The sequence below is a fragment of the Accipiter gentilis genome, chromosome 10, assembly GCF_929443795.1.
Source record: "Accipiter gentilis chromosome 10, bAccGen1.1, whole genome shotgun sequence".
Lineage (NCBI taxonomy): Eukaryota > Metazoa > Chordata > Aves > Accipitriformes > Accipitridae > Astur > Astur gentilis.
The window spans coordinates 28,993,956-29,018,461 of record NC_064889.1 but is presented as its reverse complement, the minus strand read 5'-3'; the positions used below and the strand labels follow the sequence as shown (position 1 = coordinate 29,018,461).

The window sequence follows — 24,506 nt, the reverse complement described above, 5'->3', positions numbered from 1 at the left end:
TCCATCCAAACACCTTTCCCCATGACACAAAGCGACTCCTGTCAGTGCTGACAGGTTACTCACATTGCTGGAAGTCCCTCTAGGCTCTGCTTTCCGAACCAAGCCCCTCCATGAAGCCTATTTTCCACACCCTGCAGTGTGCACGGAGCCAACGTGGTGGGGAAGGTTGAATGCGTGGCTGCAACAACTGGTTTGGTGCTGTGGCACAGGACCGGCTGCAGTGGGGATGTGGCAAGCAGAGTTGCTGCTGTTCATGGGATTTGTCGTCATCTAAAGCGATGCTCAGATCCTGCTGTTAGGCTCATCATGGGTTTTCCTTCCAGTGGATTGGGGAGTTTTCTTTAAGTAAAAATTAGGTTTTTGGGTTGTTTTACTTGGTGGTGGTCTGTTAAAACAGTCTGAAGTACAGCTAAAGGCAAGTGTCACCCAAGGCAGTTGTTGAAAGGTGTATTTTGAAAACATGAAAGGATTTTCCCAAACTGACCTGTTTCCTGTAAAAAGGAGTAAGAGAGGTGAACATTGCCTGGCATGGGCTGGGTCTCCTTACCACCACATCTTCACTCTTCTCCCCATGGCAGCTCACCTTCATCGGGGGAGAAAAGATGACCGAAGTCTTCATCCATTCCCTCGAGCTGGGCCACTCAGCGGCCACACGAGCCATCAAGGCGTCAGGTCTGTAGCTGATTCTGCACCTGCAGCCTCAGGGTGGAGGTCTGCAAACCACTGGGCTAGGAGATAAATGGAAAGAGGTGTCTGAGCCCAGGCTGCATTGTGAGCAAATATCCAGACATCTTTTCACAAATTTGGAAGTAAAGCATCATAATTCTTGCATTCCTCTTCAGCAGAGAAGCTGTGGCAATGCCGTGTTGTTTTTACTGCTTTTAACTCTAAAACATATTTGCAATAAAATAGCTTCAAGTCCATTTCCCTCTTCTCATCAGCACCTGGCCAAATGCAGCTCTTCATCTTTTCTTTTTGCTGCTTTCTGTTGTTTATGCTTTGTCCAGGAGCATCATTTATAAAATCCCTCTTTCCATTTCCTTAGTTTACTGGGCAAAGCAAGGTTTGTGCTTGTGGTTGGAGCTTTTCTGCAAGAGAGATCCATGAGCTTTTATGCTAGGAATTTATAAAATTATTAGAGAGAAGAAGCGCAATGGCAGAAGCATCTGCCTGCAGCATGGTCTCCAGCTCCCTCCTGGGTACCAATGACAACATGCTGTTTGGTGCAGTGCAGCTCGCAGAGACATCTCATGGCCAACCAATAATACTGCATTTAAACTCATCACTTAATTTTTTTAACCAACTGCTTTTCTGTGATCTCGCCTTGTTTTTCTAAACAGAGCTCATAAAATATCTTCCATGTGAAGTGTCACCACCCTGCTCCCCCAAAATACAGGCTTGGCCAAGACCTCTTCCCAATAACTCGTGAAACCACCAATCCTTCTGACTTTGATTTTTTTTTTTTTTTTTCCCTTGGGTTGTCTGGCAGCACACCACTTAACATCTGCAAAAAATTATCCGGGGGGGGGGGGGGAAAGTTACTAAGTGTCAGGCACAGTATTTCAAGGCTAATTTAATGTGGGCAGAAATATGCCCGGAAAAACAGGAGCCGGGTTAGCAATGCAGCCTTTTATTGCTTTGTGTTTTCCCTGGAGCACTGACCCCTCTGCACCGGCTTAGCCAGCACTGCTTTCAGTTTTGCAGAGCTGCTTGTTGTGCTTTGTGTTGAAATTTCTGCACTGGATTAATTGCTTTCTGGCAGCTTTTAAGCCATCTTTTCTTTTTGCCTTTTTGCTCCACAGCTGTGTTCAGCAAACCGTTTTTTTCTCCCTTTCTGTAGGTACTGAGAGTGCTGCTGTATCAGTAGCCAGCTGAAGAATGGGCATAAAAGGCCACTGTGTGACATTTGCTCCTTGTTTCGTGCAGGTCCAGGCAGCAAAAGACTGGGCATAGATGGAGACAGAGAAGCAATCCCACTAACACTACAGATCGCCTACAGCAAGGTGAGTGCACAGGACTGGCACAAAGACAAATGGGGCAGAAAACCACTTCAGTGCTGGGCAAACATCTCTCTCTGCTGGGGGCTGAGGGAGGCCAATGCTGACAGTCTGCTGGAGGACCCTGAATCCAAGCCCAGACAAGCCAAACTCAGGCTAATTGTCTACTTACTGGCTAATTGGGGGTGGCATTCCACTCCTGTTCAGCCCAGTAAAATAGGGAATGTGCAGTCAGTTTCCATAGACTGAACATGTACTGGGTGCCACTTTACACTGGTGGACTTTGCTTCCAAGGAGCGATCTGCTGCTGCTCACAGGAGTCCTCCTATTTTGGTGGTCCCTTTGCAATTTAGTGTTAAGCCTGGGCAATTTTTGTAAATCCAAGGTTAAATGAATTTTAATGCCTACTCAAATTTTCTGCAGCTCCAGGTAATTCCAGATCTGAGCTAGTTCAGCCAGATGGTTAGGGGTGGGAGACAGGGTAACATCAGCCTGGAGCGTGGCATCTTACGGGCTTTGGTTGGTCTCTGCAGACAGCCATCAGTGGAAGAAGTCACTGGAACGACGTTGAGAAGGTCTGCACATCTGTCAACCTTAGCAAAGCCTGCAAGAAGTATGAAGAACTAGGTGGGTAGAGGTGGTCTTTGTGGCTTTGCGTAGGAACAATGGGAGGGACTGGTGGAGCAAGAGGACACTGTGGATCTTCTAGCTGGAGCAAAGCAGGGATGTGTGAATGCAGGAGAAAATACATGGAAGGTGCCTGGTGTTCCCTGAGGTATACTGTAGTCCTTGGCTGTCCTTAGCACCACATCAGGTATGAAGGCCATTTGATTTCCCATTGTCCGAAAGCTTCCAGCCAGAGAAATGGGACGTCCATTAGGGACAGGGCTGGGACAGTCCAAACAGCAGGATGGTCACTGGAGAGTGGTGCTTTCCAGAGCAATGCTTCTTTAGGAAGGAGAAGGAGAGACAGGTAAAACTGTTGTTAATTGAAGTAGGACCAAGGGAGAGGCTGCTTGTCCTGCCATCCGCAGCAGCTTTCAGCAGGCTCTCGCTAAGCTGATGCTTCAGCCTGTTTTCTTTCCTGCAGCTCAGAGATAGCTGGCTGCCACGTGATTTTGCTTCATAAGTTTTGGGGTTTTTTTTCTAATCACGTTTCCGATGGGGTATTAATAAGGCTTTGAGCCTTTTAAAAGCAGCAAGGTTTTTAGTCTGTGTGTATATTTAGAAGCAATACCTGTTCATTCTTGCTTAAGAATTGCTGTTTTGGCCATCAGACGCCCAGTTCTAAGTAAACTGAGGGTGTTTTTTTTAGTTCCTCTGTCATCTTTGTGTGCTTTGTGTCTGGTAGGTATGTGGTTTGTGAGCAGAGTAGTCCAGGCAAACAGGTGATCTGCCAAATGGGAGACAGCTCCTACATGCCTCACAGAGCTCGACCTAAACCTCTATCCCTCCTGTTGCTACCCCATCCATGAAGCCTTGCAGACAACTCTGGAAAAAAACCAGCGGGAATTAATTTCTCACCCCCTCTATACATTTTGAGTTGGGTGTTTCTGTGCTAGTTCAGGAGCTTTGCTTGTGCTGCCAATGCTGTGGGTTTGCTTCAGGGGGTGTCCTCAGTTCCCAATTGGGGAGAAGCTTCTCCTTCATGAATCTCTTCTTTCCAATGGAAAGGCAGTCCCCTTGATTGTCTCCGCTGGTTTTCACATTCAGCAGTTTGACCACAGGATGTCACTGTAATTCCAGACACGAAAAAGCATCTCCAGGTGGACTGCAGGAAAGGCCACGCTGGGAGAGCTAGAATTTCCTCGTGACAATGGGCCAATGGGTTTTCTCCTGTTTAGGTCCTAGGATAGTTACATTTTGCTGCTTTGTTTGGAAAGCAGTTGGAAATTACTCTGAAATTTACCTCTGTCTCTCTGATTGCTTGATTTTCATGTAGGTTAGCATTGGGGAAGGAATATTGTATTTTCCTTGACAGTGGGGTCCTGCTGAGAACCACTGTCTCTGGGATGCTTTGAGGGGTGGAGGGACCACTTGGGTTCCCACCAGTGGCCCAGAAGCCCCAAGTGATAACAGTTTTCTTTTGTTACAGCCTCAAAGACAGAGTGTCTCAACTTGACCATAACAGAGGTGGTCAAAAGGCAGAACTCCAAATCAAAAAAAAGTTTCAATCAGGTAACTCAAATCATGGTGCTTTTACACTTGGTAACAGGATGTCAGCCTGACTCAGCTGGGAGGGAAGCAGGGCAGGAGACAGTAGCTCCTTGGGGGATCTGTTTGCTGTTGGCCATCAGACCTGCTTTAGGGGTACCCAACTCCCCTGCTCTCTTTCCCTGCACAGGGATAATGCGCTGATCATGGCAGCTCCCTCATTTGAACTCTTTTTCTATCAGCAGATCAGCGTGTCCCAGATAAAAGTAGACAAGGTGCAGATTATCGGTCTCCAGTCCTCCTTCGCCGTGTGCCTTGACCAGGATGAGCAGAAGATCCTGCAGAGTGTAACCAGGTAGGAACTGCAACGTGGCCAGCCGCCTGCTGCAGTCAGCACTCCTGGGATGGTGCATCCTGTGCGTAAGGACTCGTCCATGAAACCACTGGGGGACAAGGTCCTGAGCACCATGGTGGATCTATGACAGATGCCCAAGCTGGGTGATATAGCTCCAAGCTCTGTAGTGCAGCTGAGCTCAGGTGGGATGGATGGTTCTGCTCAGATCCCAGCAGTAGTTTACCTTCATAACTACCACAGTCTAAAGGGTGGTTCCCAGTCAACTGTTGAACTCTGTAAAGACAGCTCTTTCAGCAAGACCAGTCATAAGGCAGAGGAAAGCTATGCAACTTAAATGAGGTGTTTGAAAAGCACTGGGCATATGAGCAGAGCCTTCAACTTCTAAACTTCATTTGGGTTCTCCACCACTTTTGGCATACCCGTTGCAGAAGGAACCCATGATCTTCATGGGAGGGACTGGGGTAGAGCAAGAATTGTTCATTTGACTGTTCATCCAGCAGTTATGTCCCTAGGGCATCAAGTTGGCTCCCCAGGTGATGGAATTTGAAAACTCACTGTAGACAACATAATTCCATGAGCACAAAGAGATCGAACCAGTTGATCCACGAATCTTAAAAATGTGCAAGCATTTTAATTTCTCCCTCAGAGAGAGCAGAACTTTGCAAGGTTATGCTGCCTCCAATGGAAAAAGATTTTGGATCTTATTTCTTAAATAACCCCAAAGTTAAGTGTTTTACTTAACTTGTTTGTTGTGCAATTCAGGGGGCCAGTGGGAGAGTTCAATGCATGAAATGGAAAAGGAGCTACTTCCCTCTCCCCAAAACTTGGGGGATGCAAAAGTTCTCATTTTCCCTAATGAGTTTCAGAAATTACATTTTATGAATGCTTCTGCTCTAGGTCCCAATCTGAGCCCGCTTAAAGACCTGAACTCTCAGCACTCATACTCCAGTCCTGTTAAAGACTGCACTGATTCCTGTTTGCAGATATTTCTGCTGCACCTGAGGACTGTGATTCTCAGCCACACACCTTACTTATATCTTGGTTTCTTTTTGTTCCCTTGCAGGTGTGAGATCTCTGTGTGCTACAAACCCAGGGACAGTGATCTCTTTGCACTGAGAAGGTCCTCTTTGCCTCTTCAGGACCCCTCCGAGTTTCATTCTCTCCTGTGTTTACCCATTGCCACCTTCAGTGGAGCACTGCCGTAGAAGAACCCTGTGTCCTCTCGGACCAGACTCCCATCTAACACCAATATAAGCTCAGAAAAAGGAAGCTGACTGTTGTCCTTTGGGCTGGAGACCCAGCTGTTCTTGTCCAAGACATCCTGCAGCCAAAGCGTTAGTGTGGCTGAGCTGCTCCTGGTCTGGGCTTAGCCCATACTTGGGAAATGGGAACATTGGTGTTGTGTTCTGGTATTTCTCAGGGTTCCTCAGCAATGGGAGGAAAGTGGTTTTCTTGAGATGTCCACCTGGTTCAGCAGACTGCCAACACCGGCACTGAGAGGGCAAGGCAAGGACAGTGATATTTTCCTGCCAGCAAATGGTGCTGTGGCTGTATTTGACAGTGACTGCAAGGCCACTGTGATCTGGGGGAAGATCATGGGGGGACATTTTGGAAAATGAATGTCCTTGGCTGAGTGGTGGTAGGTGGCCTTCAATGCATGTCGAGTTGCAGATCACCCAACTGATGTCCTGATGGCATTTCACCAGTGACAGGTCAAGGATGCTCAGGACAGTTCTTTGGGGACAGGCTTTCTCAAGGTTTCCTTTAAATTATGAAGGTTGGGTGTCTTGCAGAGAAACAGTGCAGAGCAGAGCAACCCAGCTGAGGCCCAGAAAGACCCCAGCATGGGTTGTATACTGCTGCTTGCATTCCAGTGAAATGAGTGCAATAGGCCATACCAGGGCATGGAGAGCTTGTCATGTTTTTACTGTAAATCCAGGACTTGCAGGAGGTGAACTTCCAATTCTGCAGAATTTCTGAGTCCACCCATGAGATGTACTCCCTGTTCAGCCCACGTTCTTGCATCCCGCTTCCCAGCACTGTATGCTAGAGACATCCCAGTGGCTGAATCCTCAATGGTTGCTTGAAATATGGCAGGAACTATTCTCACACTCATAGGAGGGAGGGAATTACTAGGGAAACCACTAGGATTGCCTTAAGCTCACCTGAAGAGGCAGCTTTGCTAGAGAAGGACCCAGCACCAAAAACACTAGTGACGCTTGCAAGCAACAATAGGATTTGAGATTCCCCCTTCCCTGCAAAGAGGCTTTCCACCCTCTTCCTTCTCTCTGCAAGGCTGTAGGTACAGAAAGGTGCAATATTTGGGGGTATTTAGAGGTATTCGGACCCCATGAGCAAAATAAAATGAGACTAGTTTCATAGCCATCAAGCTGTTCCTCAGTAGTTTTTGGTGATTGCACTAATGGTAACAGGCAGAAGAGCATGCTGCCTGTTGCAGGGTAAAAGGATCTTAATGCCAAGGACGTGCTCCCTGTAAACATCTGGAAGGGACCCCTGATACTGGTGGGGACTGCAGGGCTTGGCCACAGCGTGATCCGTTCAGTGCGGGTCCTTTGATCCTCCAGAAAACAGGACCTGGTCAGCTCTTAGCACTAGTTAGAACATGGTTGGGCTCTGTCCCCAAGGGCTGGTGGCACAGAAGCAGTGTCATTTGAGGTTAAATCTGCCAGAAAAAGGGCCAGAGCCCCTGGGCCTTCAGTTGTCTCGGAGAAGCGTGGGTCAGGTTTGTCTGCTGAATTTCCCTACATCGCTCCTGGAAGTGTTTGGGGGATCCCTCCTGTGCCGTCAACTCTGATCCTGGCCCCGCTGGCTGCTGGACCTGCTTTCTGTTCCCACTGCCTTTCTTGTTTGGGGACAGCTTGGTCTGGGCCCAGTGGTGAATATCTTGGGTTAAGAAGGTGCTAGCTGGCTCTTTGGTGTCCTCAGCAGCTCTGGATGCAGCTTCTGCCAATGGCCAGAGATGAGCAAAAACGAGATGTCAACATGCTCCTGAGGCCTCTGTGCTTCATCCTTCTACTTGAATAAACCATCCCAAGGATGGTGTTGCCTTGTGGACTCCAAGAAAAGACCTTCGTGTGGGGCGAAGCATCACTTGAACATAAGCAGGCGCTCTGGCTCCACCTTGATGCGAAGCCGGCTTGGACTCCTGGCAAGCACGCGCCTTCCCCGGCCACCCACCAACTCCACGAGCACCCGTCTTTTCCTACGTGCATGGAGCAGCGTCCATCCCTTGCTCACAGTATGGACTTGGCAGGGACACCAAGACACTGGTCATGGTGGGCTGTCCCCTTGCTCACAGGGTGCCTGCGGGGCGATGTGGGAGCGTGCTCTGAGGTCGCTGCTGTGCACTTCTGCACATCAGTATTTTAAGTCCAATAGGCTCAATGGATCAGACAGATTTTAATAGCTCTTTCCATGCACTTGGAAAACGTTTTCCCACTGACTTTTCATTTCCCAAACAGGTTTGTGTGCGTCTTCTCAAATGGGGCTGAAATTTGACGCTGTTTTTTTTGTTTAATACTTTAAAATAGCACCTTATCCTGTCAAAACATTGCTATTTGTGATCTTGATATCCGTGGCTAAATATATCCCTGCCGCAGTTAATGATATAAACCTCTTTGGTTTCAGCTGGCCCTACAGAAATACTAGAGAGGAGAATTTCCATCTCATAGAGAAAAACAAGCACAAACTCTAGGGACTCATAATCCTGGCTAAGGTTTTGACCTCTGATGCTTTCTGGAAATGGAAGAAGTCTGAGGTTCTTTCAGGTCATCTTTGTACGTATGTGCAGCCTCACCAAATCTGTGTAATGTCTGTGCTGATCTGTAAAATACTGTTCAAAGAACTTTTTAAGTAATTGTAAAATATTAAATGTTGATTTATTTCGAGTACAAATACAGCGTTTGAGTCAAGTAATTCCTGAGCAGGTGAGAGGTGCAGGAGGAGGCTCCGTATCTCCAGGAGGAGAGCAGGGAGCACCGGGGTCCTTTGCAGAGTAGCAGACCTGGGAGCAGGAAATGGCTCGTAAAGTCATTATGTTCCTCAGCTTGGTCCCAGAGGGTATGACAGGGAGACTTGCAGAGGTTAATTGAGCTGCTTCTGTTCTGTGAGCAAAAAGCAGGTTTTGATGTTGTAAATCCAAACTTGGCTTCATGCTGGATTAAGGAGAACAGAAACTAGCAGAGCTTGTGTGTGCAAGGTGAGATCTGTGCATACCTTTCCTTTCTAGGAGGCTCCTTGACCTTTGCTGTGTTGCTTTGTAGAGAAACACGAGTTATGCCAAGAGCTGGGTGCCTGGCAGCTCCTGGGGCTGTGGGTAAGGTCCAGCTCCAGAGAGCACAGCAGAGCCCTGGGATGAAGGGTGACTGCTTGGGGGCAGCAAGTTTTTGCCCAGCAGCTGGGTATTACGGTATTTGTGACTTGGAAATCTCTTCTGCATCTTTGGGGATGCAGACTTTGCAGATGGAGCTGTTGCTACTGAAAGTACTCTGAAATATGAAATGATACTTGCAAATGTTTAACTGTCTCCAGTGTCACCTTATCTTCCTGTGGATATTCAAGGAAAGAGGCTTAGTTGGTAGGTGTGAGGTGTCATAAATAAATAACATGGGAAGAGTCAGCTTAGCTCAGACAAGCCAAAAACCAGATGAGAATAACTTTTGTTAATCAGCACTTTTTTTATGTATTAATTTTTCCACTCTGATTAGAGAATAACAAAACGTGTTTTTTAAATAAAAAGGGTCTCTTGAAAAGGCAAATAAGGAAAATACTTTCCAAGATGGAATCATAATCTGCTGTTGTTTGTTCTCAACAACAACAAAAATGCCCAAACCCTAAACCACAAATCCCCCATGTTCTTTTCTTTTTAAAAAGAAAAGTGGAAGGAGGCAGGTGCATGCTTAAATCCAAAGCAGAAAGAAAGTACTTTGTTCTAAAACGTGCATGACAAAAAGTTTAGGATCGAGGCTCAAGTCTCATCCTTGAAGTGCTGCATAGCTAAGGGTTTTGTTTTTGTAAGTAGAAAAGATTTAGCAAAGAGCTGCTGGTAAAATAAGCAAGGCTGGGTTAAGGCTAGACTATTTAACAAAACTAGTTTTGCTTCTTGTAGTTTTGCTTCTTGGTCAAGTCAACTCAACAGGGCTTTTTGCAACTCTCAAAGCATCAAAGGTGAGCTGGTCTGTGGCCCATCTGTGTCTGTGAGAGATGGGAAGACATCGGATAAGGTGTGTTCAGTGTTTCAGGCTGGGAACACCAACTTATGTTGGCTTCCGAATGAGATAGGTTTTAGCAAAAAAAAAAAAAAAAAAAACAAGTGCCTTGGGGTTTTCGTATGTGTTAATTTACCAGGGTGCAGTGGCAGTTTCAGATAGTCCCCTGCTCTGTCAGGGGTTGTCACCCCACAGCCACTTCAGCCGAAGTTGCTGGACTCAGCACAGCTGGAGTGGGACACGCTCCACTGCCGGGGAGGTGGGACACGGAGCTGTGGTGTGGGGACACACTGCGGGGTGACTTCTCACCACCCATCATCAGTAGTGACCCTCCATCCTCCACTCTTCTCCAATGGCACTTTGTGCATAGGTGCTCCTCATCTTTACTGGTGTGATCCCCACGGCTTCTCGCTGTCAGCTCCGCAAGGGGCCATCTTGGTGTGGATGCCTGTGTCAGGTACCAGTGTGCCACAGGAGGTGACTGAGAGCTGAGTCTGACACCCCAGAGCCACCGTGGCTCAGTGCTGGCAGAAATCACAAAGCTTAGTGCATACAGGCAACGTCAATCAGCTTGCTCAGGGTCCAGGCAATGTTTGAATAGCTTCAGGGATGGAGGTGTTCTAGTGCACGAGGTGAAGAACAATGTGATCCAACACCCATCCAGAGAAGGGGTCCTTAAGTGGCCATTCCTGATCTGGCAGCTAATTAGAAATATACAGAATGAATTAGCGTGGATAGGCAGGAATGCGATTGCCTGTCCTGGATTCACTGTTGCAGGTTTAAGATACTCCCCTAAAAGTTATAAAACACACATGCCCTCCTCTTCTGGCAGGTGGGGCAATCAAACCCACCTTCCATGGTCCATGTAGATCATCATCATGTTGTTTGAATGGAGACATTGCTGTGGGACATGACGAATGCTCCCAAATAATGACAGCTCTATCTTGAAGCATGTTGGGTGAGGGAAAAACACGTTCATTCCTAAATGTGGTCTGTTTGGACTGATTTTTTCTTCAGCTTTTCTATCATGTTGGGGAAAAAGTTTGTTTGCAAAGTTCACGTGGTCTGCCAGAGGTGAGCAGAGGTCTGCCAGGCCCAGAATGAGGACAGTTGCCTGGAGAAAGCTGGAACTTGCACTCAGGCTTGGTGTGCTGGGACAAAAATAGCCCAAGCATTTGGTTGGCGATGGGGCACTTCACCTGGGCATAGGGACCTGCCCACAGGCTTGTGCAGCTTGGCACCTTTGGTCCCTTCCTCGTGCTCAACTAGTCTGCTGGAATTGTTGGGGAAAACCTTCCTCTTGTATTTTTGTTTCCTGGTAGACAAATGTGTGGTTTAATGGGTGGCATTTCTAGGTGCTCCGCAGCAAGAGACCAGCAGATGGGGGACAACATGAGGCGTGGAAGCCCACAAGAACCTGGGGATTTGGGTTATGGGACCCGAATTGGCTTGTTTCCAGGAGATCTCTTACAAGGAGGTATTTCAAAGGTGCTCATCTGTTCTCTCAGCTGTAGCAAGAGATAGCAAAGAGCAGTGTCAGGCTTCCCGGCAGCTCTCAGTCCCCGCATACCATTACACGATTAAGGTTAATGTACCCAGGGCGTCTCCTTGGTTAGAGGTCACAGCCCCACAAGCACCGTCCCCTCCTTTCTGGCTGCCTGTCTGCTCCCATGGCTGCATCTTAAATTACCTTCAGCCGAAGCAGAGGAACCTGGAGACGGCTCAGGTCCTGCAGGCAGGGTTGGCAGCCGGCAAGCCCTGAGCTTGGCTCCCTGCCTGCGGGTTGGTGACAGGCTAACTGAGCCACAGCACGACAGCCAGATTCAGCCCTCCACCAGTGACAGGATCTGCCTAACACAGAGGGGTTTATTGAGACACCCACCAATAATCCAGCACTTTCAGAAGAAAAGGGAGAAGAGGAAAAAAATCCAGGGAATATCTTCTGCTGCCAAATTCTCTCCCCTAGTTCCGTCTTGCGGCTGCAGGTTTCTGGACTGGTAGATCAGGCTGTTTCCCATGTGCATGATTTAGCTGCTCTTACGCAGGCACCTGTAAAGTAGACAAGATTAGAAATTTCTGTGAATTTTGCTAATTTCTTAGGGGTTTTGGCCAGCACCCATGACTGAAAAGGGCATCGGACTCCCTGTTTGTCTCAGGACTGACCTTTGCTTAGGACTAACGAGAGCAAATCTGGACAAGTGAAATATTTCTGGGCTGCAGGCGGGTTTTTATCTCTCCTGGCAATACCTGCTGCTCCGCTGTCCTTATCGTACTTGTGCTAATCAATGATGAATTAAAAGTTAACAAGGCTCCCTGTGCCTGCATAAGGAACAGTTTTCCTAGCAGGGAAAATCCACTCGAGAAGAGCAACAGTGTGCTAATGATGCAAAGTTGCATAATTATCGGTGTGTTTGGATGCAGCACGGGTCTCAGAGCCTGTATGCCTGTGCCAGTTGGTGCAGACAGCTAACTGGGGGAGGAACGGGGTGGGCTTTTCTGTGCCAATCCTGAACTCACCTTCTTCCAATATTCACCTGTGTGCCCTTGTAATTCCCTCTCCTCTCCGTAGGCACCTCCTCTGCAGCACTCGCAGAAGGGAATGCAAAGGCTAAGGGGGGTTGCAGCCAGAGCAAGTACATCCAAAAACTGAACTCCAAATCAAAGCAAGCATGAAAAATAATTTTTGGTGTTTACCCATCTCTAGGATAGCCAAAACTTGGGCTTGACTGCATAAAGCTTTCTGGACAGCAGTGGGCCAGTGTAATGCAGTGTATTTAGCTGGTGTTTCCATCCGCAGAGAAGACCTCAAGCAGGGTGGCTCAGCTAGTCAAACACTCTTTGTCCTCACAAGGACTAGTCTGGCCATGTCCCCTCTTGCATCAGGTCTCCTGTCTGATCACTCTATGGCCAAAACAATTCTCTTCTTGTTGATTCAGTCTCCCACTGGCTTAGGAAGCTGAACGGCTGGTGAAAAGGTCCAGACCTGGTGCGGCTGGGACCAGGGAGTGTATGCAAACATTGTTTTCAGTGGCGATGAGATGTAGATTGGCTCAGTCCACCTTGCTCGTGCACTGACGATTGCAGTGACTTTCTAGTAGATACCCATGAACTGCAGGCTGAGATGTTGCTCCTGTAATCAGAAATCTGGGGAGGATCTGTCAGGATACCCAGGACCTGGGTCCACACTCAGGTCTACTGGGAGATCCTTGCTGATGGCAGGCTCTGTCCCATCTCCAAGGAGTGGGTCATGCAGTGCTGCCCCTCTGCACTGCCTGTGGACACCAGCTGAGTGCTGACTTGCAGGGAAAAAATGAGACCCTAAATCATCAGTACTTTCCCTGTGCAACAGTGCACGTTTTTTCCAATAGTTGGTCTCTGTGTTGACTTACTGTCAACTGTGGCCCAGGTTAAACTGCTTGAGGACAGAATACTCTTGTGAGAGGTTCCTAGAAGAAAGTTGAGCCCATTAAGGGTTTTCCTGCCCAGGTGGTCAGCTGAACTGTAATTCTAAAGACATTGATTACATTTTTGCTGCTGTCTTATGGCTAGTTTTAATGGTGCACTGGGTACAAGAAGCGATGGGGTAGATCCAGCTGTGGTGGTGAATGCAGCACTCTGCAGCCAGTCCCTGGAAATTGGGCAACGGGTGAAAGAAGGGACTGAGTGCACGCAACATCTCATATCTCTCTGTGCTCCAGACCATCATCAGAACCCCTTCCTGCCACGGACTGGGTGACTGAGAGCTCTGTGGTTCCTCTGAGATGTGACACACTGGAACCATCGCAAACAATCTGGGTAGAGGTGAGATTGAGCGACAGCTGAGATTTCCTCTTCTGTTTAACTTCACAGCCATCACAAAAGGAAATACGTGCTAATCTTTAGTTAGAAGCCAATCTCTTCCCGTTCTAAGGAGCCATCTGTACTTTAACATGTGACTCAAGGTTGTGTGTAACCAAGACTGTTTGGGTAATTGTGCCAGTCCCATAGGCCAAAGACTGCCCAGATGGAGAAGGAGGAGGGTTGAAGCCTTAAAAAACTGGGGGGGATGCTGGTGTTCACGATGCTTTCTCTGCTTGCTTGCTGAAGGAAGAGCAGAAGAGGCATCTATCCTGATCAGAAATCGCCCAAGGAAAGACACTTTGGTGAGGAGAAATGGACCCTGTAGCCTGGGCTGGGTGCAAGCAAGGGTGAAGTTGTCTGGCTTCTACCTTGTTTCTGCTCTTCTGTTTCCTGGAAGCCATCAGTAAGGAGCAACTTGTCTCATGCTCCTGTAACAGTTTTTGTGGGACCAAGCTGAGGTGCTCCAGCAGCCTTCCCATTCTGTCCTCTGCCCCTGGGATGCTCAGGACAAATTACCTCCATTGCAGCAAGTGAGTAGCCTGGTGGGCTGTGTGCTGAGGACTGGAGCCCATCACTGTGGCTGGGCTACAGGTCCCCTTGTCCCCTTCCCCCCCCCAGCTTGGCCATGGTGGCTGGGTTGGGCAGCGGGGCTCCTTCCCCTGTGACAAGGAGCATGCCCAATGCAGGAGGGAGGAACAGACTGATCCTACGTTGCCCTCCATCCCTTTCTTCCTAGGTATGGCTCTGAGCAACCATGTGAATATTAGCTGGAGCCTGGAGGTCGCTTGGTGGAGATGGGCACCCACCAGGTGGACACAGCCCGTAAGTCATGCTCTTCACTGACAGGCAGAGTGGGTGTAGATAACAGTTGTTGATCGGTGATTGCAAAACATAGCTAAAGGACGTTGTGATATCTTTGTGTTTCTCACTTTCTATTAGAATGTGTTTACAAAAGTTTAAGTTAGTGAGAGATATTTTCTGAACTCTCCCGGTATGACTATGTGTCTAAATATAGCAAGCCGTGGGACTCGGGTCTGCATGAACTGAGTCGTCTGTTAGTTATTTTAAAGCCTTTGAATACCCCTTGTGCATAAATCCATGCCAGGAAATATACATAACTGTATTTACCCGTCTACCTGCTTATCTCTACCTATCAATGAATCATTTGTATAACATACATATTCAGCTTGTGTGTATGTATACGCATATATGTGCTGTAATATAAATGATGCATGTTTCTTTTTAGCATAAAAAATAGTTCCACAAACTTTCTATGGTGAAAAAGTATAGATATGTGTGTGGGTCTGTGTGCAGTGTGAACCTTTGTTACTTAAACAGTTCTACTGCTGCCAGGTATATAATTAAGTATAGTATGTAATACGATACAGATAGATACGGTTTGGTTATTAACACGTGGTGGCCAGATAGAGCAGGTGGGTGCGCGTGCAGAGGCATGCTCTTTATGTAAAGTTTCTCTTTCAATAAAACCATGAAAACAAAAGAGAAATCTAAGCAGCCCCTTGCTCTGTGAGCAGCCGCAGGCTGCAGCGAAAAACCTCGAACCGTGAAGGTTGTGCTCTAGCACACTCTCAGCTCTCCCCGCAGGCGGGATGTAGGTGGGGGCCACGTTAGCCCCGTGGGTGCTTGGGGGGCAGAGACGGCTGCACCCACTGCACCATTAACCGCAGCCAGCCCCACGCATGTGGGGGCTTGGTGCTTCCTCACCCTGTGGAGACGCCCTGGAAGAGCTGCCTCATCTCTCGCCGAGACTGCTAGGGTGTTCCCACGGTGGAGGGGGAAGAGGAATTTTGGCTGCCAGCAGATGGAGCGGACTGAAAAAACTGGGAAAATAACTTAAGGGTAAAGGCTCAATCATTACATTGCACGGTGCTAGAAAGAGATGCTTCAGCTATTCCTTCCAAATTCTGTTTTTTTCTCTGGGGAATTTTTAAGCTTCATTTGTCATGACTTTTTTTTTATTTTTCCATTGTGGTTTTCTCCTGTCTCTCTTCTTTTCCCAGCTCTCCATCCCTGGCTTTAAAAAGCACCAAGAAATAAAATCCCAAAGGTGTTGAACTTTATGAAAAAGATCCCCAGCAGTGAGGAAATGGGAAGAGAAAAAGGAAATAGTAAATCAATAAAACCGTTTGTCATGTTGTTCACATGTTTAAAACAAACCTGTTTTACCTAGTTGTGATGTCCCTGTTTAAGAAATGTGGAGCTGCTCTGGGAAGCACAGACAAACCTAGCTGGGATGGGTCAATGCCAGTGAAGGGACTCCAGTGCGAAAATTCTTGATGACTACAAGGGTGAGAGAGAGTGGTTAGTATCAGCAAACACTTTTGCTTCTTCAGGAGGCAACTTTCTGTATCTTTGATAGCGTCAGCAATCCCTCGCTTTCACTGGCTGACATCAGTAGATCTCCCCATGGTTCACCCAAGAGGACAATATCATTTTCCTCATCCTACATGTGCAGATCATCCCATTGTGGAGGAAGAGAAGGACATATGGTGCCCAACTTGCCTGGCTAAGCTGAAAGATCCTCACTGACCTGTTATGAGGAGGACATGGCTGAGGTGCTGGGATGAAAGCAGGTGGCAAACAGCAAACACAGGAGCATCTCAGCATTAGGAAAGGAAGAGGAGACGCTGGGCTCCAGGAGCATGACAGCAACATGCGTTCACTCTGTGAGCATGTTAGCAGTGAGAGAGAGACAAGGAAAAGCTGTTCAAGTTCTTGCTGGAGAGGGAAAGCTATCTGTGGATGATGTTGAAAGTGTTAAAGGCATGTTTGCATGAACTGGGAAAAGCCCAGCTGGGAGCTGGTGGCTTCAGTATAACTGTCAGCCACAGGGCCAGGTCCCCTTATGCACTCAGGAATGTTAAATGCTTTAAATCACCTGATATGAAGAAATTACTGCCAAAGTGCTTTGAGACTCAGCTAAGGGCTTCCTCTAGCAGTGACTTTTGGGAGTGGGTGGCGAAAAAGTGAGGTTGCAAGTCTGGAGAAGGACAAGTGAAGGACGAGCCTTTAGAACGGGGGAAGGAGCTGGAGCTCTCCTACCTTAATTCAACTGCTGGGAAAATGCCAGCACAAACCAACCAGCCCTTTTCAAGTATCTGGAAACAACAGGGAGGTGAAAGATTTGTCAGAACCAAACTGAGTTTAAGCTGATGTGATTTTGCTCCTGTGGTAGCACAACAAACCCCGAGGACATCGAGGAGCCGTCTGAGCCTGGTGGAGTTTCTGCCACCACCTCTCCTGTGCTGCCTGTAAGGGAACTGGGGAAACGCAGGCCTGGTGCATCCATCACAAGCTGGATGGGAGGCCAGTGTCCATGTCTGAGCACAGGCTTACTGCCAAGCTGGGAGGATGGAGGAAGGTGGCTGTGCAGGGCCTGTCCTGCTGGTGGGGCTTTCCAATCTATTCGATAATGAGATGGGAGATGGAGCAAAGACCATCTGAATTACCTTCATAGGTGAGGCTGTGCAGGATGGTGACTGTACTAGAGAACTGGAATTTAAAGTGAACTGAGTTGAGTCCAGATTTTTTACCTCTCATATGTTGCTGTTCAACAGGGACAAGTGCCAATTTTCCCCTTGGAGCAGGAGCAGCTGGACAGGTGGTGGTCCTGCTGGAAAAGCTGTGGGGATGCTGGGGGTCACAAGCTGGCTCTGAGCTGCTGTATCACACCCAGGTGTCACAGATCAGGCTTTACCAGCATAACGAGGAGCATCACTGGCATAAAAAGCCGGGTCCACCCTCTTTCCTCTGCAAACTGCCAAACGATGGATAACGTGGCCTAAAAGAGGAGATGTAATGTATAGGCTCAGCTGGAGAAGGCTGATGATGGCGATGTTGCAAGACACATTCAGGTTAGGCAGTGTGAATGGGCAGGGATGGCCATGCAGGGGGAGCAGAGGTGGTCACCATGCCTTGGGCATGCACTGGGGGCTGGTTTCTGGGTCCAGCCCTGTCCTGGGATTCTCCAGATAAGCAAGCCTTGGGATTAAGTAACAACCTGCCCCTTTCTCTGCCTTATGCAGCAGGTTGGAAGCTTAAGAAGGATTTCAAAAGCCCTGCTTGTCTATCCTGAAAAACAACTGTAGAAACAGCTTCTCCACTCAGCTTATCAGCTCAACGAGTGGAGCAGAGTGTCTGTGATTAAAAAGAGCTGTTTCCTGTTGCATGTTATTGCTGGCAGAACTGATAAGCTGAGGATTTGATCTCATTCCAAAACCATCACCTTGGCACCCATGGGGGAGCTGTAAATTCTGGGAAAAAGATCCTGGGAGGTGTAAGCAGCGGGCAGCAGAAACCTATAGCCCTTGCAATACGTGCATGCAGCACTTAAGATTTGGACAAAAATTGATCTCTCACCATTTCAAGCAGCTGATTTCTTCCTCAGCACGGGCAAATCACTGACACCCCTGTACAAGCACAGGCGTGCCCAGTTCATTGGCATGAGATGGCTGCAGCACCCACCAGCAGTGCCGGACCCATTTCCTACAGGTGCCTCAAAAGTTTCCTGCTCACAAGTGGGTAACCTCGACTTGCAGTGGGTTTTTCCATCACCTGCACTGCTGGGCGGTTGTGTTGATACCAGGTGTGTAATTGCAGCCCCAAGGATGGTGGGAGCTGGTCTCTAGATGGGACAAAAAGACAAAGCTTGCTGGTTTCTTATCTGCTGTTTGCTCACACTTATTGCAATCAATTTGCTTGGATTTTTCAAACCTGTAATTAACCTATAGGTTAGCAGTCGTGTCTTCTAGTACCTGTATAGTCTTTATCAAATAAGATGACATTTTCCACCCTTGCAGGACGTACTGAGACACTGCTCAGACTTGAAAAGTCCATGATTTATTATTATTACTATCTTCTGCTTGCTTCTACCTCCTTATTATGGATTTTTTCGAGACAAAAAAAAAAGTGTTGGAGATGGCTTAGTTTGGACAAATGAAAAAGGCACCTTAAAGACCATCAAACTGGCTGTTTGCCTGGCTTTCCCTCTCCCCCAAATCCCCCCATCTTCTCTATTTGCTAAAGCTGGAGTAAAACTAGAATTTGGTTGAATTTCAGGGTGGAAAATAAGAGTTGTGACATGAAAATATTGCTTGGTTTATGAACTGTTCCCTTATAAACTGTAAGAAAACCCTCCATTGACTAAATCATTGGACATGTGGACATCTGCCAAGAGGAGGTTTCCCTGCAGGATGGGTGGTTTAGAAGGAGTGGTGCTCAAACAGCATCATCTTCTTCACGCAAATACCTTTGCTTCCCTCAGAAACTCGGTTGACTTGCTAGGTGTGTCATCAAAGCAGCCACGGGATGATGGAAAATTAAAGCAGGGAAAACTAAAGCACCCATGAATAGAAACCAAGGCAGGAGGAGGGGTGTCCAGACCTCCCCTTCAACAGGAACATTTGGACGTTTGTGGGGTGTGGAGCAGGGGCCAAAATGGGAACCAAACATCAGCGCCACTATGGGGAGGAGAAACCCCGGTCTCCACCGGTCCTACTTGCTGCCAGCCCTGGCATTGCCACCGGCGCTCCTTCAGCCCCACCGGTGCCGGTGTCGAGCGAGGGGCTGCGAGGCGCCGGGGCCCCCGTGTGCCGCGGCGAGGTGCCGGAGCGTGACCGCCAGGAGGGAGCCAGCCCCAGCCGACGTCGGCGCGTCACGGCCCGGCGGTTGCGCGATGTGCGCTGTGGCAGGGAGCTGCTGCTGCTGGCGCCAGTTCAGGTGCCGGCAGCTGTAGTATCTCGAGTGGAGAGAGGGCTGCGTGCTGCTCCCATGGTAGGAAAGCCCCTTTCTGGGCAGCAAGTTCCCCTCTGGGCTGGAAAGCCCCTCCTGAATTAGTGCTTCAAGTGAGCTCTTTCTGTTTATTTCGGGAGACAGACTTCTTCCATGTGAGAGGGATTCAGATCGGTTCAAAACTGTTGTGTATCCCATTCATGCATAGAAGCATACAAGCCTGGCCCTTTACGGTGCTCCTGTAAATCACAGAGGACAGCGTTTGCAGGGACAAAGAGCTGTTTTGTACCTGGTTCATGCTGCTTGCCACACAAGAGGTTCTCTCTCTATTTTTGTTCTTTCCATTTTTTTTTTTTTGGTCTTCTGACTGAAGCCCTTCTTTGAGCAGGGTCATACCTGGCTCTTCCTCTCACCGTTGCCAACATAGTTTGGCAGAGATGCAAGGTTATCTGGGGTGACTTGGCAATTCCTCATCCTGTTCTCAGGGTGGCAGTTGGACATGTTTCAGTGTCTAATGACATCAGCTGCTAACTAGCAGCTCTTTACAGATAATATGGAGAACCAACCCCTTCCTCCCTGTTACGTGTGTTACCACAAGAGAATATGACCCTACACCCAGAGGAGGGCTAACACTGAAATCCAGCTGCTGCTATGACAAGAGATGGTATGTAGAGAAAAGGCAAGAGGGGAAGGTCTCCAGAACATCCCTTTAGGTAAGTGAATATTGGGTTGGGATCCCAAAGTTGATAGCAATGAGGGGGGTGCTGGGTGTGCGCTACAGGAACCGCCTGAGCAAACTCAGTGGCATCTTCCTTCTGTAGCTGTGCAGTAGAAAAGAGTCCAATTCTAATGAAAATGAGGGGGAGGGTGAAGGTTTGGGACCTGCAGTGGCCAGCTGAGGCGTGAGGAGTAAAAATATCCAGAAGCAAGTGGGAGATCTCAGCCTCGAAAGATGCTTGTGGAGCATCACCAAAGCAAGAGCACATCTGACAAAGGGGTGCCATGTAGCTGGTGCTACCCTTTGCTCCTCCTTTGCAACCGCATGGGGCTCATACCCCCACTTCTGTCAGTGCATGGGTTTCACAGCTCACCTTCCTGTGGCATTTGCATGGGAAACAGTATCTGTGTGGCGGTTCCTGCCTCTCTCAGGAGCTCCGGCATGCTGGGGAACTCCTGCTGAGGAAGGACGGATGCAACACGGCATCAGGACAGATGCACAGGCGGAGGACAGTAAGCTGTTGAACAGTGATGCCCAAAACCTTAGTCCGCTCATGTTGAAGAAGCTAATTCTGATGCTAGCAAGGACAAAGCTTTTGCAAACAGGGCCCCACGTGCATATTCCACAACCATGCTGTCCACTGGGCTGGGCTGGGGACCACTGGCGCCGCTGGGCTCTGCAGTGATTCTGTACCGGGGCCAAGACACGTGCGCGTGTCCTTCATGAATGGGAGCGAATGTGAATGAAAACAAGACAGGGGAAATGAGGATGTTATCATCTGCTGTTGTGTGCTGCTGCTGTTTCCCCGGAGCCTTCCTGCCCGCAGGACGGCTGCTCAGCCGCACGGGGCGGCCAGCCTGCAAGGGGAAGGGGATGCTGCTCAGCGCAGCAACTTGGCACCAGTGCAACGAGTGGGAATTGAATGCAAGTAACGCTGACAACCAGTTAAACTGCCTCCTCCTGCCTTTCTCTCCCAGTCAGGAAGGAAGTAGGTTATTTTTAAAACTGGGGCCCAGGTATGTAACTATACCTAATGCTTTTTCTCATGTCAAAGAACATGGGAAGTGCTATAGTATCAGCTGCAGTTCCCACGGTCCCTCTATGGAGACTTTCTCCCCCCCTCCAACCCACTTACTCCAAAGAAGCTCAGAGCCTCCAGTGTTGCTCAAGGTAACACTCGGGGTGCTAAACTGATCCATCAGGGCCCTGGCCATAAGCGGGGATGGCACTGGTTGTGGCAGTAACCCAGCTGGAGGGGTCAGCCAATGCTACTGAGTTTTCCTGAGCACTTTGCGCAGATGAAGCGTGGGACATGCACATGCTCTGTCAGCTGGCTGGACTGACAGAGGACAGAGCTGGTGCGTTCACCCCAGCCCTGCACCCACATCCCATAGGAATAAACATTTATCTCCTGATTTGTGCTGGGTCAGCTGGGTTCACACATCTCTCCCATGTGCCAGCTTGGGCTTATGCCAATGTGCAAATGGGTCTCAACCCTAACTGAGTGTCAGGGCACTGGTAGACATCAGCAGCCCAGAGCAGCCTCACCTGGGGCCCCGTTTGGGCTCATGCCTTGAGCTGCACTCCTGACGCTGAGTCACAAGTGATGGCAACACGATGCCCTGCTGAGCACATCCAGACCTGCTCTGACCAACGCACAGCCAACACCTCTGTCAACACAATGGCAAATTTCCCCGAGAACACGCTCCAGAAAAGGCCAGGCGTCCCCTGCCCGGGCTGCATCCCTGTGCTGGCAGCAAGCAGGCAGGGGCTGCCCTGCGCAGCTGCAGGGGCAGCGCTGGCATTGAGCAAAAGCAGATGTGTGCGAGATGATCCGGGCGGGAGGCGCTGGCAGAGGCACAAAACTCTGCGCTTGGAACGGGGAGCTGGAAAAGTGTCTTCCTGGACAGACTCCTCCTTGTCTCTCGTAGCAACACTGTTTATTTCGAGGTGCTGGGTGTGCAGCCTCAGGCACTCTCTCTGCCTTGGCTGGGAGACGGCAGCACGGCAGGAGTTGCCCCCGCGCGGGGTGGTCGGTGGCACGGCAGAGGCTGTGCCAGCACCCGGGCTCACTGCGTCTGCCCCGGGACAGGCTCATCCAGAGCAGCCTGACCTGCGTGGCTGGTTTTGGGGGATTAGAGGCAGGGCGCAGCTGAGCCCTCTTCGCCTGCTCCTGCCCGCCTGGAGAGCACCGGGCGAGCGCGACCCGCGGTGGGGACAGCTTTCTCCTTGAGGGACTTCTTGATGAAAGAGGAAGTTGTCTTGAAATAACTCCAGCGCTTCCCTTTTCGCTTTGCAGACTTTGAAGTGTGCTGCAGAGCCTGGCAGCTGCCCCGGTGCTCTCCCGGCACGCACCGACCTCCTCGCCAGGCAGAGCAGACCCTGCGATGACTCCTCCGGAACCCCAGTCTGTCCCCGCTGCGCTGGATGGGACCACGGGTGCAGGTGTGACTCGCCGGGCTCCCCGGTACCTGCCCTGAAGAAGCAGGTAGAGTGCTGGAGGGTGTGTTGCTCCTGGGTCCGTGCGTGGGGAAGTGCAGTGCTCGTCCTCTGTCTTGTCTTCTTCCCGTTCCTTTGAGGGGGGCCTGCTGCTCTGTTGGTCCCCAGTGCTGCGCTTCTACTGGGGAGTGCTTAATGTCTTAGTGTTTGGCAGCGTGTGTGCGCGAGTGCTGCATCCCTGTGGATGAAAGACCCTGGAAAGCCCTTGAACGGGGTCGGTTTGGGTTCCTTTCTCAGGGTGAATTAAGGGAGGGGGCACTGATGGTGCTGGAGAAGAGGAACGTGCTGCTGCTCTGCAGGAAGGGAATATTTGTGCAAGCTTCCCCTGCTGCACCCTGCCAGTGAGCAGGATCCTGGTGGGAAACACGCAGTTTGCCCTGGAGCCTGTCCCAGTGAGGAGCGTGGAGACTTTGCTGCCTGCGCCCCTGGAGCAGACGTGGGTAGTTTTGATGTTGTTACTGCTCTGGCACTCGTTCAAGGCCCCCGGCCACTCGCTGCACACGCATCCCCCGTGCACGGCCTGCAGGCAGCCGGCAACTGCTTGCTGCTCAGCCCAGATGGGGTGAGTGAATTACATCACTGACTTGGGGCTGTTTCAGCGCTAGCTCATGCTTATTCATTTTGCTCTGTGTGAAACAACTCCCAGTTGCAAGGGACGGAGTCACCTGCCTGCAGCTGCTCCCGACCATCGCCCACTCTTGCCCTGGCACCGCTGGGGCTCCCGCCTTCCAGCTCCTTGCTCCGTAGGGCAGGCAGTGCTCATGCATCCAGCCCCGGAGGGAGGCTGTGCTCCGGATTTTGCTGCAGCCTGGGGGTGGCCGGGGTGATGCATGCTCCAGCGCTGGCTGTTTGTGCAGTCGTGTGGCTGCCCGGCTTCCCCTCCCCTTGGCCTGGGGCCTCATCTGTCTCTTGGGGGCCCTGAGCGCTGCAGCAGTGACATGGCAATAAATAGTGATGGTCGTGGTGATAACAAGGAGAGTGCAGCAGCCCTGTCCAGAAAGGAAATAAAAAGGGGAGTGCTTGGGGCCGAGCTTCAAAAAAATGTAGATGAGCCAACTCTGTGCAACAGGCAGGTTTTAGTCTTCCTCCCCCCTGTGCCCTGCTATTTTCCTCTGCATCCTCTGGCTGCACCAGGACCGCTCATCTCCCTGGGATGCTGTTGCCCTCCCATGGAAGCTCTCTGAGTCTCTATGCAACTTAGCTGCAGTTTGTCTTGCTGTCTCTCGACTAAGCCTGAACACAGAAGCAAATTCATCTGGGCTTCAAGGATTAATTTATCACTTCCGAGTACTAGACAAACTTTTAGTTGTGTAGTTGTTTGGTACTTTGGTTGTGAAGTACATGGCTACCAAGGCTTTCTCAAACAGTTTCTGAGTTCCTCTGTGGATGGCCCAAATCCGCAAGACATTAATTAAGCCTTTACGACTTAGGGTCCTACTGAACATCTAAGTGTATGTCCTACATCTGCAATGGAAGAAAACATGGGTCAGTCTGGTGAAATATATGGCCAGCCTCTGCTCTGTCACACGGATCTGTTCAAACTGCACTGCTTTCTCTCAAACGTTAATTTGACCTGAGGAAATAGCTTGAGTCCTCAAAGCCTCAAGCTGTTCTGGCAAGACTGGAGCTTGCTGCTCGCAGCAGACACTGGCCTCTGCAAGGCTCTGCCCTGCAGCCTCTCCCTGCCAGCCGTGAGGTTCTGGGGCTCCAGCGCTGGCATAGGGCTCTCCTGACATCAGGTATTGGAGGACTGCTGGGAAGATCAGTTGTGATGGTGTTTCTGCCCTAAAATAGCTTGCCATATGTTTTGGTTCTTTTAGTCCTGTTTCCTAAAGAGACAGAGCTATGAGACTTCCCTTTCTGTTGCCTGTCTGCCATTCTGGGATAGCCCATATTCCTGGCTGGGTGGCCCCAAATCAGACAGAAGAGAAGACTTCTTGGCAGTGGGTGAGATGGCACAGGGC

The 24,506-nt window shown here is 49.6% G+C and overlaps 2 protein-coding genes across 4 annotated transcripts in view; both read left to right on the top strand.

Moving 5' to 3' along the window:
* Positions 1–8,443, top strand: part of PIK3R5 (phosphoinositide-3-kinase regulatory subunit 5) — a 63,217-nt gene extending 54,774 nt beyond the window's left edge. For 2 of the 3 annotated variants that reach the window (XM_049812673.1, XM_049812674.1), the window contains exons 14-19: positions 579–672; positions 1,927–2,003; positions 2,531–2,624; positions 4,093–4,175; positions 4,394–4,506; positions 5,570–8,442. In XM_049812673.1, coding sequence (XP_049668630.1) covers positions 579–672; positions 1,927–2,003; positions 2,531–2,624; positions 4,093–4,175; positions 4,394–4,506; positions 5,570–5,711 — 603 coding nt within the window. In that variant the 3' untranslated portion in view covers positions 5,712–8,442. Of the gene's footprint in view, positions 1–578; positions 673–1,926; positions 2,004–2,530; positions 2,625–4,092; positions 4,176–4,393; positions 4,507–5,569 lie in introns of all 3 variants that reach the window. The other variant, XM_049812675.1, reaches the window with a different exon arrangement.
* A 13,424-nt stretch (positions 8,444–21,867) lies between these two features.
* The window catches only part of PIK3R6 (phosphoinositide-3-kinase regulatory subunit 6), a 40,081-nt gene continuing 37,442 nt past the window's right edge, over positions 21,868–24,506 (top strand). The window contains exon 1 of the mRNA XM_049812604.1: positions 21,868–22,531. The gene's annotated coding sequence lies outside the window, so the exon portion shown is untranslated. The remainder of the gene's footprint in view (positions 22,532–24,506) is intronic.